Source organism: Tauraco erythrolophus, chromosome 7, assembly GCF_009769465.1.
Source record: "Tauraco erythrolophus isolate bTauEry1 chromosome 7, bTauEry1.pri, whole genome shotgun sequence".
Taxonomy (NCBI): domain Eukaryota; kingdom Metazoa; phylum Chordata; class Aves; order Musophagiformes; family Musophagidae; genus Tauraco; species Tauraco erythrolophus.
Genome location: NC_141471.1, coordinates 23,888,619 through 23,901,645, shown reverse-complemented (window position 1 = coordinate 23,901,645; position 13,027 = coordinate 23,888,619). Strand labels below are relative to the sequence as shown.

At 37.6% G+C, this 13,027-nt stretch overlaps 1 protein-coding gene across 2 annotated transcripts in view; it reads right to left on the bottom strand.

Annotated features, from left to right (window-relative positions):
* ITGA8 (integrin subunit alpha 8) overlaps positions 1-13,027 on the bottom strand; it is a 111,320-nt gene that overhangs the window by 75,994 nt on the left and 22,299 nt on the right. For both annotated transcript variants that reach the window (XM_086614525.1, XM_086614524.1), the window contains 4 exons: positions 12,414-12,470; positions 12,180-12,232; positions 6,614-6,819; positions 4,257-4,448 (listed from right to left, as the gene is read on the bottom strand). In XM_086614525.1, coding sequence (XP_086470651.1) covers positions 4,257-4,448; positions 6,614-6,819; positions 12,180-12,232; positions 12,414-12,470 — 508 coding nt within the window. The remainder of the gene's footprint in view (positions 1-4,256; positions 4,449-6,613; positions 6,820-12,179; positions 12,233-12,413; positions 12,471-13,027) is intronic.

Below are 13,027 nucleotides of genomic sequence, written 5' to 3'. Positions count from 1 at the left end.
CATATGACGATGGTGAGTTGTGCTGTATCATGTTGCCTCAAGACCAGATCACAGTTTCTGGCTCACTTTATTTTCTTGCACAAACATAATCACTGTTACCAATGAAAAAAGATTTGAGATTATTGTTTTGTGAAGTACTAATTCTGATTTTCTTCTCGGTAGGGAAGATACAGCTTTTTTTATGTTGGATAAGTTCAAAATCCAGGTCAATGGTAAAATCTTTGTTAGAAGCAATGATGTAGCCAGACATAAGTCACATTTTACACACAGTTTTTACATAAAAATATAAGAAGAAGAAGCAGCAGTGATGGCAAATTGAACCATCATCTGGTACAGAAGGACTGGTGTGCCATTTGCCTCTGCGCAAGGAACAAATAAGTAAATAAGGGTTTCTTTCACAGGATTGCTAACACATATGGCTGAGGGAGGGAATATGACAGAGATGTGTAAAATAAGAGTGGAATAAAGAAGACCTGTTTATTTTCTCTTCAGTATAAGAACTAGGGCACATCCAAAGAAACTATCCAGTGGAATGTTCAGGAGTTGAATGGGATGCAGTGAAAATCATTACTTTTTCAGAAAACATGCAGTTAGGCTGTGGGGCCCCTTGCCACAGGTTGTTGTGGGTGTCAGAAGTTCACAGAAGTTCTACAACTGATTGGTCAAATTCATGGAAGTCTATCAAGGGCTACTAAATTTTATGATGCCACCTTTGACTCAGGGACATCTTGATCTTCCAGTTGGTTAGAGCTGGGTGAATATTCTGGGAAATATCACAACTGTACAATTTTCTTGATATCTGTTGTTGGCCACTGCTGGAGATGGGCTATGGTGCTAGACAGATCTCTCATCTGTATCAATATGGCTGTATTATGTTCTTCCCTAACTGCTCTGCTACTCCACTATGAAATCTGTCCGTGATCAGTTTTCTCCGATATTTATTATGCAACTGGGGTGCTGGAGGACAAGAGTCTTCCTCTGCCTTTCCTACATAAGACCAGGAAGCAGGTGGTGGTCTCTCTCCTTTTGCTGGCCAAGAGTTGCAGGAAGAGGAGAAAGGAGAAACCACTCCTCCATCTACATGAAAGCTGAGGGATTTGAACAGCATTGAGTATTAGGCAGCCTTTGTATGCTCCCTATTTGCTTCTCTCTTCCTGATCTTATACTGGCATTTGGATGAAGAGAGGAAGACATCACTTCGTGTACCAAATGTCTGCTCTTTCCCAAAAGGCTAATAGGTAGATGTCAGCCTGAACTGAACTCCCAACCAAGAGAGTATGTAACCTTTGCCCAATAGGAGAAAAATTTAACTGTGATTCAACCTCACTTTTTAGAAACTGTATTCCTCAACTTGTAACTCAGTTTCTAAGAGCACTGGTTTCTGGGCTCAATACGGTGAGCCCAGGATAAAGGTCAGTGGTCTGTGATAAAAAGCCACACAAGCAGGTGGTTTCTTCTGGTCTCCAGGTCTGTGACCTGCTCAAAGAACATTAATACATGGTCTGATTTAAAGAAGAATGTCTGAAACTCTAAAAGCTCTAAAAATGCTACACAGTGCATTAAAAATTAAATGGCAGAGCAACTCACATTTCGCAGCCTCTCGTTTCCTGCCTCAGGATATGCCTGCCTCAGGAATAGTGTTAGGCACAAGGGCTTGAGTAAATCCTACAAGCACAGCTATAGTTACATGAGTCCTCACAGACTGGTGTCAGCCCAGAACTTCTTGCAAGCCTGATCCCTTTTTGAGCTCATTTGTCTTCACATCGCACTTGAACTCTAGCTATGGAAGAGTTAATTGATTGGAGAATCTCACCTTAGACGGTAGCAGTACATGTTTATACCTGCAACCAGACACTGCAGCTGGCTCTCATTTCCCAGTCTATGGGAAATAAACTTCTGAGAGTCATGGGTCAGTATAATTTGGTTTTACTACTTTTTCTTTTAATAAAATGCTTGATTTTATAACATACCCATTAAAAAGCTTAAAAGAAAATTTTTGAGATTTTTTTCTAATCTTTCACAACCTGCTTTGAATCACAGTCATGACCAGTAGTTTGGGAAGCACTGAATTAAAAGCTAGTTTCCTAGACCTTCTGCAGTCAGTAAATACTCTGTCTCTCAGCTGACATCTAAAATAAAACTTCCTTCTTGTTCCTTCCATGTTCAATTCCTCGTTTCCTCCTTGTACAAGGGCTGCCCTTCAGTGCTTCCGTCAGGAGGTGAAGAAGAAAAGCTCTTTGACACAAGACGGATTACTTACTTCGTTAACTAGTGTGTTTGTCCTGCACTTGCATTTCCCCATATTATTTCCTTTCTTTTTGTTTTCCTTTTTCCCATAGGAAGGCATTCTGTTCTTGTGCTAATACTGTGCCATGGTTGTGCTATTTTTACAGCTTTGTTTTGGTGCTTCATGTCTTTGTGAATTAAGGAAGAGGCGGTTGACTGACAGTAAAGTTTCCTTCTGTCATTTTCTGACAGATTCTAACCAGTACTCTGGACTGTTCATCCAGATTCAATTGAGGGATGGAGGGAAAAGACAGTTACAGTAAATGTAAGGGGTGTTTTTAGCCAAAATAAATAATTCATGTAATAAACTCAAACCATCTAACACATAGTGAGCTGATATTACAATGTGAAATTCTGCAAGTAGGATGCACAATGGAGCCAACAAGGACAAATAGAGCAACTCCAAGAAATCTCACAACTTCTTCAGTACGCATTTAGAAAGATCAAGACCCGTCACCCAAACTTTTAACAAATTAGCTTAAAAGATGCTCCACATGAAGTATGCTAATACACTAGTTAGACTTCTACTCTTCTTTCTTCCCCAAGAGACTCAAAGGAGACCTGAAAGAATCTCTCCCTTCCCTCTCTCTATCTTTTCAATCTTAGAAATGTCAGGAATGCAATTTCCTGTTTTCTTTGGTTTTGCTGGGGGGTCTTGTGGGTGGGAAATGTTTAAATGCTGAAACATTAATAAAGAGCTCCGTTGTCCAAAAGAACCTCATTAGTCATGGACAATGAAAGACTATTAATAGCAACATCAACAATACGCAAACAAAAAGTCAGAACAGTATTTAAAAGACCTTTCTTTTCTCAAATGCTAAAGATCCTCCCACTTCAGCCTTGTGATAGCCTCACTTTATTACTCTGGAGTCAGCTTTTCTGTTTGTAAAACTGTAATTTCTATTGTAAACACCACTTCACAGAAACTCTCTTCCGCTTTTAAAAAATACATCCCTTTCAAGATTTTTACAATCCATCACAAAAATGTAAAAGAGATCCCATTTTTGCCTCTTGGAAAATCACAGTTTTCACTTTTGAACACAAATTTTAAGAACATTAGCCTTGAAATAACCCAGGCTAACTAAAGAGATTTCACAGTAAGTTTGGAAAGTAAAGACTATTAGCATTTTACTGTGGATGAACCTTTCACAATAACAAAATACAATGTTTTACTGCACACCTTTGCTAAGGTTTCTGAATTGTGATGAAAGATTTGCTTCTAGAGGAGAGACAGTAAATACAAGCACATTTAAATTAGCTCCAACATTCAGACTACTTTTGTTGCTACAAACATGCCTCTTAAAAAAATAAATACCTCCCCAGCAAAATTCAACTAATGTTACGAATTTGATAAATTTGAATGCATATCAAGTAAACTAATAAGGAAGAATCAAAGCTAACCTAAAAACGAAAAGTCCATATAGCAGAATGAAAACATAAAAAGGATGGGAAGGCCCAATTGAAATATCTGCCTTTAAGCAATGTCTTTGTGCTCTCTCTGCTTTTTTGTAATACCATCAAAGTCATCAAGAATTTATATACAGCTCAGTGTCTCTTCAGACAGCAAAAACCAGCTCAGCGACACAACCAAGTCAATCCCTTCTTCTACAGCACAACATGTTTTTAATTAAGAAAGAATGCCAGGATGAGGAGACTTCACAAGTTCAATAAGCTGAGAGCATTCGATTTTTGGAAATGAGGGAAAGGGTTAAGGTTTTTATTATAAACTTCACATGTTTTATGTTAATGTAACTATTTAAGCCCTTTCTTGCTTTTCTGATCATGTCTTTTGACAGGAAAGGGAGTATTTGTTTCATCTGATTTTAACTCTCAGGAAAGCAAGCTAGAACTATCCAAAAATGTATATTCTTTATTCTGACCTCTGCCTTCCAAAGGGAGCGGTTTAGGCATGATGCATTTTCCAGAGAATGGAAGTATGAAATTCCCTTTCTAATGGAAAAAAATCTTACCTGGGTAATCATTCTTATCTACATCTGAGTCTCCTCTAAGAGTGAAGCCAAATCCTGAAGGCATGGACTGTGAGGCCCAGGCTCCATTGAGAACCTGGGAAGGGTTAGCATTTAACCCGTTACTGTATCCATTGTAAATGAGCACTTTCCCTCTTCTGTCTTCTCCTGCAAATGGTGCACCAATAGCAATGTCTGCAGTTCAATAAAAGAATAAAAAGAATAGGCACAATTAAAATAAAGCAAAAATTGAGTCCCTGAAGGAAAACAGACATAAATGGCTTGTGCTACATACATGTAAGAATTTAAACCTTCTGTACTTCTGTATGGATTCTAGTTTTAAGGCAAACATACAAAGATGTTTGTAGTGCCTTTTCTGCGTCAAACTTTCATGACAAAAGCTTATAAAATCATCTTATGAAGGGATAATTGCATTATACTAAGTAGCCAGTCCACACTGATTCCTCTACCATATTCGGCAGGGCATTTCACAAGCTTTAATAAAGCAAGATCTAATTAATACCTGCTTCTACTTCCATATTTTTAAACAGACACAAATTTTCCTTGATTTCCTCTATCACCTAATTAATAAGAAGCAGCTATTAGAATTTTTTTTTTCTCCAGGTAAAATATTCAACATAGACCAAAAAAAACCACTCCCCTCAAACATCCAGTGTTTTAGTATGGTAAAGAGAACAACGGAATATAGCATTTTCATCTATGTCGAGCCAACATCTCATTGAGAGGTAGAAATAGTACTGAGTCAGAAATTTAAGAGGAGGCCCTGGGCATTATGCAATTAAGCACTGAAATCCTTAAAAAATGAGGTGCTGTATCCAAGAAGTGGAACTCACAATGCTCTTCTCAGTTCCTACCCATGGGACATGGAGATAATTGTGTGTCTAGATTGAGATTCAAAAGCCACACTAGCTGAGCTAGCCAATAGGAAACACTAGAGTAGGATATGTATCTACAGTTCTTGTTTTCAGGTTCTCCTCTAGGAGCTGATGCTGGACTTCCTTTATTAAACTTGACTTCAGCACCTGAAATTTGTACCTTCACTCTAAAGGCAAGAGCGCACCAAAGTTCTATAACTCACATCTTCAGTTATGAAGCAGAAGACTTTGGCTCCAGATTATTCTTAGCCTTCTCTATACAGTGAGAGAGAAAAGCAGGAATGTCTCCTCCCTTCCTTACCAGAACGCTGGAGAGCAGGGATACCAACCTTCCCTGCCGAGAGAAGCTGAGGGCATCTGCTATTGTTCATAGGTAGAAAACAGGAAGTCTCCACTATAGAGTCGAGCTGGGCTGAACTCCATGGTGGAATTCCAGGAGAACCCAGTGAGGGTATTCTCAGCAGACACAATCCAGTGGCTTCTTCCCAAAGGATGAAATTCAGATTTTGTGCTCCCTGAAGCCCACTATGGCTCCTACACATGACTTATCCCTTGCACAGGAGCCACACATTGGCAACGCTGCCCTAGAGTCTAGTGGCTAGAGTACTGTGAAAAACAGCCCTCAAGTTAAGGAGGAGCTAAGTCCATTAATTTTTGCTTAGTGGGCCAACAATCTTTAAGTTTACTGTGCAAAATATCTCCCCCAAGAAAAACCCCTTGGAGTTTTAGATGCAGAGATGCCTGCTTTGCAGATCCCTAACATCCTGAAAATAAGAAGTAAGTAAATGCACGCAGTGAAAATCAGGGTGGTAGTGACTATGACTAGGAGGCTAACTCTAGGAGCTCAAGGCAGCCAGGCTATCTCAAATAATTAAGCAAGTTAGTTTACTTGAACTGTTTTCTTGAATTTAGGCTCCCAGTTAACTTACACGAACATTTTGTTGTGTGTATATGCTATAGGCATTTGAAAAAGGTCCCATTATGCACCTGATTTTTTCAGTGCCTAAGTACTAATGGAAGTCTGATTCTAAAATAGGACGTTTGTTCTTGTCCAGTTCTTCTATTGTGGGCAAAATGCTCCATTTATTGAATCTCATTCAATTCTCAAACTCATCCAAGCATTTGAGGACAGAAGGAGAACTCTGCTTTTAAACAAATGCAACATCTTCACTAAACATTTAAATGAAATTACAGTCATAAAACAACAGACAACATTTTTATTCAAATGAGCAAGCTAATATTTAGTAAAAAACAGCACTGTAATCAATATGACTGCCCTCTTATAGTTAAGCTCTCCATTTCAGTTTCATTAGGATTAGTGTAAAATCTCGAGACTTTCAAAGGCAGTTACATGTTAAAAAGCTTTTTTCAGCCACTGCACAGACACTTCGAAATTCACTGCTTAGCCATTTTTAATTACAATGTTATACAGAGATATATATTACTACATTACATATAATTTACCATTATATCCATCTTGATTAAGATCTCCAAGGTGGGTGATTGCACTGCCAAATCTACCGAACACTTCAGTGCCTGTCAGAATTTGCGCATCTCGGAAGAGGAAAGCACTTTCTTGCAGGTACAGATAAACTTGCCCAACTTCTTTAGGCTTGCTCTCAAATTCTCGTTCCATAAAAAGAGGGGCGCCAACTAAGATATCATCTAAACTGGAACAGTCAAACAAAAAACAGCGTTACTGAGAGATTTAGTGTAATCAACACAGTTCATGCATTTATTAAAAAGGAAGCTGATAATTATCACAGAGTCATTGACTAACTGAGATAAGAAAGCACTTTTGGAGTCCATCTAGTCCAAACACTTGGTCAAAGCACAGTCAACTACAGAAGGCTGTCCAGGGCCATGACCACTCCAGTTTTGAATATCTCCATGGATGGAGATTTCACAACCTCTCTGGGCAATCGCTTCCAGTGTTTGATCACCCTCATAGCAAAAACGTTTCTTCCTAGGTTTAAGCAGAGTTTCTTGCACTTCAATTTAAGCCCACAATAGACACTGAAAAGCTATACTTTGCAGTCAATGATGCAGGTCAGGAATTTAACTCAGAGGGGATCCATGTGATTAGAACGAATTCTGTAGATCTATCCTGCTAACAGTGCTAGTGAGAGACAAATTTTAGTACAAAATCTAGCCTTTAAAAATTATACACCAGTAAGTGAATGACAGAACGAAAATTGCCACTTTCTGGCAGATTTTTGAAGTAATATACAAGAAACATGGGTAGTGCATCAACTAATAGGGAATGTCTCACCGCTAATTCACGGAAGCTGGGAGACAAAGCCAAAGCTTTATTTCTGAAAACGCTTCTGTTGAATATTAGGTACATGAGATGAGTAGTTGCAGTGCTCACATAATTTGCTGTGTTAAGTATTAAAGAGAAAGGATATAATAAAATCACAAAAATATGAAGCTTGGAGGGAAAAGTCCTTCTGCTCATTTTGGTACTTGAAGAAGAATCAGTAAAAGAAGACAGACTAATCAAAGGATATTTTACATGTTGTTTTTCTAAATGAGAGCATTTCGAAACTTGTTATAAATATTTATTTAGCAGGGACCCTTTACTAGACAGTAAAAAATAAAATCAAGCAAGACTGATAGACACATAACAAGCAGAAATATTTTTAACAGATTATTCTGAGATATGAAATGATAGTATCAGATTAATTTCTGAAGGTTGCTCAAGCCCATATAAACTAACAGGACAATTCCTGTTATCTTCAGTGGATATTGGTCATCCATATTAAGGAAATCTGTTACTGCAAATAACTAGTACTACTTGATCCTAGAATTTTTAATTTGGAAAACATATTATCTTTCTCTAATATGAAACTTTTTTGAAACTTTGTAACACTTGTAGAAAATTTGTAGAAAACTTTCTGCTCTCATCATATTCTCAATAGTGATGTTTTCACAAAGGCTTTATCCATTAGTAAACCAATTAGTAAAATTGCACTACATCATTTTTCCCAATCCTGATAGAAAAATCCTTGTATGATTTAGGAGTAACTCAGATACTACTTTGCCATAGATATATACTATGGTTCTAAGATATATGCCATAAATTCAGTACAGAGTATCTCATCTAGAAGCCTTTTAATCACATTGTAGAACTTAACACATTCTATAAATTGTGACAAAGTACTTCTAGAAATGTCGTTTTTCTATTAAGTTTTATAGCATGTTTCCATAAAGGAAACCGTAATTCAAAACGCTGGGTCACTTTGGTACAGTTGTTCTATTCTTTATATGTCAGATTTTACCCCATGGCAAGAATAACTAAAAAAGGAAGGAAGCAGACGCTGACTTGTCATCAAAGGTGGGATTCTCCTTTCACATTAAACATCAAAAGTTCTCCTCTACTAATGGTTAAGATGTTCATGGTTGGGACAGAATGTCAGCTGAAATAGTTGCCATGAAACGATAGCAACAACACAAACAGACCATGAACGCTATTTTTTTTTACAATTTATTTTATGTATGCCATGTACTGAAAGCATTACACAGTAGCACTATCTTCGATTATTATTTTATTACATTGCAGTCCAGATATTCCCAGTAAGATTGGGACCTCATGGTGTTATGTGTTTTATAAACCATTAAGTAAAAGATGAGCTTGACTCCAACGAATATTTTGTAAATGAAGGATTGTACGACTAAGAGAAGATTTTTTTAGAGGTGCTAAGGAACCAAAAGATTCAGAGCCAGAAAGCTCCCAGTACATCAATGTAAAATAAGTAGATATTTAGACACCTTTGAAACTATGGTCCATAGAGCAATATCCAGAGTGTATAAATGGTGAAAGGAGAGAGGCAACCAGACAGGAGCTGGAGTCTCTTGCGCAGGAATCACAGCATCTCGGCTGGAAGTGCACAGTGTTGGGTTATTTTTCTAGAAAAATTTCTACTTTGTTAGAATAAATTACAATGATTGTACAAAATGCATGAATAGTCCAGGGAGCAGGGACCAGAACTCAGTAGCTAAGATGGCTCATCTTCTGATGTGCTGAGGGAAAGGTGGGAGGAAGGCAGTCATCCAAATTACATTGACCTATTTCTAAACTGGTTACAGGCAGCAGAGCTACCTGAAACACCTGCAGCACTTAGTTCAGCTTCCCTTCAGGTCTTGGCATGTCCCATCCACATCAAAGCTGTCCTTTCCTTGCCCTCTTGTCATTCCCCCTTCTCTGTCAGTGCTGAGCTCTGTAGGTCGAGGCAAGCTGCTTAAGAAAGTCCTCTGAAAGAAGGAATGCTCCCTCAGGCAATTCTAGGGTTTAGGGTTTGGGTTTTTTTTTTTACAGTCACAGCAGTGTACCCAGAGAGCAAGGATTCTTCAGCTATCCTGCTCTCTCTGATCCTTCTGTACTTATTCCTGGTTTCTCTCCAAGTGGGTAATAAGCAAGCAATTGCCACTTACCATGCTTTATAGTAAATTTTACTTTCTTGCTCGTACAGTTTAAGTATTTAGACATCAAGCAGTCAAGGGGGGTCATTTGTTGGGTTTTAAGTACCTATGTGATTAGAGTTATGCATTTTTGCTGGTGAAGGAGGATGTTTCAACTGGCTTTTAAATTGTAGGAGTTTATATTTATGAAATCTGAGTTCTAAGCCAAATTCAGGTTGATGTGATCCCCTTTAAAAGGCCATAAGAGCAAAGCGAAAGCAAAAGTCACTGGACAGTAATATTAAACTATAAAGCATAGTCCACTTTGCAGTGATATTTTGAATTGGTTCATTAGATTTATTTCATTACTGCACTAAGATGTCGCGGTTAACATAAATGATATATTTATTTTCATTCCAGCACAGAAAGATAACCAGCCAGTATTACTTCCCTTCCAATAAAAAAAATATGTAAAAATCACAAGCTGACCACCTGCTGAGACTGTATTCAGTTTCTTTGTATCCTGCTGAGTAATAAAAAGCAAGAGTATAGGAAATGTCAAGAGGTCAAAGTGTAACTATGGGAAGCTTTGATACAGGCCAAGTAAAAGACCAGTAAACAGTTTATTCCACTATTTTTATTGGACTGTTTCAGTCTAAGTTGAAAGCATTCTCTTTTATCCTCTTTACTAGGAATGTAGTCTACAAGTTGATGGCAAAGCTTGATTTGTGAAGTTTCATTGTGGATTTCTTATTATTAGCAGTGGGCAACTAAACGGTAGTTCAAACAATATCCTCAATATCCCTGTTCTGCCTATAATCCTGATGAGGTGCAGATAAAACTGCAAGAGTCAACCTGGAACACCTGCAGAACTGCTGGAGCAGAAGGTCTACAGATCTTTTTTCCTAGGATAAGCCTAATCTTTGAGCCATGTCTTCAGCCTTATTTCAGCAAAGCATCATTCCTAGTAACCTTTTCAGCATATAACCTAATCAGGTTTCTTGTACTGACAAGGTCGTCACTACCTCCTTTATCCTTAGCTGCACAAAAAGCCAAGTGAATTTGAAGTGGTCATTTCCCTTTTGTTTTTTTTTTTTTCTCTCTGTTTTACTTTCCCTTTCAGATAAATATTTCTATTGACTATGTGTGCAGACTACATATCTAATCAGACATGTTTATCAAGTAGAGCTTTTTGTGTTTTGTTTTCTGTGGGATGTTTGGATCTCAGAGAGAGTAATTAGATGTCTTTCAAGATACAGACCGAGAGACCACACAGGCCTCAACAGCAGTTTGATTATAGTATTGACATAAACTGTGGTCTTAGAGGTACACATATAAGATATGAGACCTGCCAAGTAACCCTGTGGTTCACAGGAAATAACCTGCACAGGAAATAGTTTGGTTCAGTGAGAAGTTAAATAGCAAGCTCCTCAAAAGCCTAATGAGTGTTTGCCGTAACTTAGATTAATGTTTCTCCACCCTTTCACATTAGTAATGCATTATGGTAAGACTAAATTAATCCTGACTATCTCATAAAAATAAGAATTTTCAAAATCTATGGTACTATGAGAAAATTTGAACTCAGAAACTTGGAAAGATTTGAGTACTATGAAGCCACCACAGAAGCTTTTGAAGATTTTGTTTGTTTGTTTTGCAACTGCAATAACATGTTATCATCTTGTTATTTTTGTCTTTTCTTGTATCCCTCACTCTTGAAAGTGTCACTAGTCACTGACAGGAAGCAATAATTTAGCCCAGAAAAATTATTTACTGCACTAAACCTAAGTACCTAATAAGAAATAACCACAAGAAAAGAATATGAAGTAGACACATCTGAGACATTTTGCAACAGGCAAGAGTACACCACAGTTCTAAATATAATCCTGGCTCACTTTTGTGTAGGTTTCTAAGGCTTTAAGCTTCAGGGATCTTTATCTCCTTTCTAGAAAGCTAGTATCAACATTCACTTACTAAAGTCCTGATATTCTAAACATTTAATTAGACTTTACGTGACTTCAAAGTTAGCAAGCGTTTTGTTCTACAGTGCCTGAAATCCCCGAGTGTCTTGGGCATGGCCCTGGGAGCTGAGCAGCATTCTCCCTCAGACAAGCACAACGGCTGTCATAACAACTAGGGGCCATAAACACTTTTTGGTCCTCTGGATGATGAAGATGGATGGTCAACCAGCACGTGCTGGAATGAGGAGCTGATGATATTGGAAAGCTTTCAAAACTGAGAAGTGAAGCTATGGACGGTCCACAAGTAAGAAGATTTACCAGCACTTGAGAATGGGAGAATGAACTTTTGACTTTCACCTATCTCTTCCCAGCAGTAGCTAGCACTGTTTATTCACTGTCCTTCTACCCGGATCTGTTTTCTAAGACTTTGGACATTCCCACTCTGCTATGCTGAATAAATATTCAGGAAGATAAACTCACCCAAACTAAGCCTTGTGTTTTGTTTGTGTTTGCACAAAAATAAGCCTACATGAAAAACTAAAAATAGAAAAGCAGAGAAGCCAAGAAAAGTATTTTGAGGTATGAAGCACCTGAAAACCTATGTTTATTAATAAATATCAGGCACTGCTTTTATGAATGTTCAGTGAAGCTGAATATATTTGGTAACATACCCATCATTGTTAACATCAGATACTGCAACAGTGTACCCAAAATAAGACGCCATCTGGAAATAAAAAACAACAGATAGGCTTTCATATCAGATGTCAATTCTTAAAAATTTTTTACTCACAATCCTCTTTGTTTCTATGGTCATTAATTCAGAAATATGTTTTATATATTCTTGAAACTAAGTTAATTAAAGTATATCCTCTAGAGTATTTCATCATGTAGTTGTTTGCCATTACCTGTTCACCAGTGAAGTTCTGGATAAATGTCAAGTCTGAGGAATTAATAATTGAGACCTGGTAACAGAAAAACATGGAAAGTTTCAAGCACACATGAAGATCTTACAGTGTAACATCACTGCAAACTAATTTGACACATGGAAGGATGGCTCAAGCGGCCAAAAAACCCAATTCTTTTGTTTCACCACGGTTTTCGTGTATGATCTTGAACAAATCAATAAGATTTTACGAGTTTCATGTTCTCTATGAATAAAACGGGGAAAAAAATTATTTTCCTTCCTTAGTGGACACTGTGAACAGCAGCAAACCAAAGACTATCAGCTAATCAGTGAGTATATTAGTATGCATGAAAACATGAACTTCAAACATAAATACATACTTACAGAGATATATATATACATACACATACACATCTTTCCTCTGAAAAATGCTATTAATAAGTTCCAGAGACACAAGGAGTTTTAGGTCCACAAAAGTGGAGAACGTGTCTGTGGCTGGGATCTCTGTTTCCCAATCAAGTTAGTTCTGAAACTTTCTTTTGTGTTAAAAGATATATCCACATACACACATTGTCTTCTAACTTCATTTCTAACTGCATATCATGACTCTTTGCA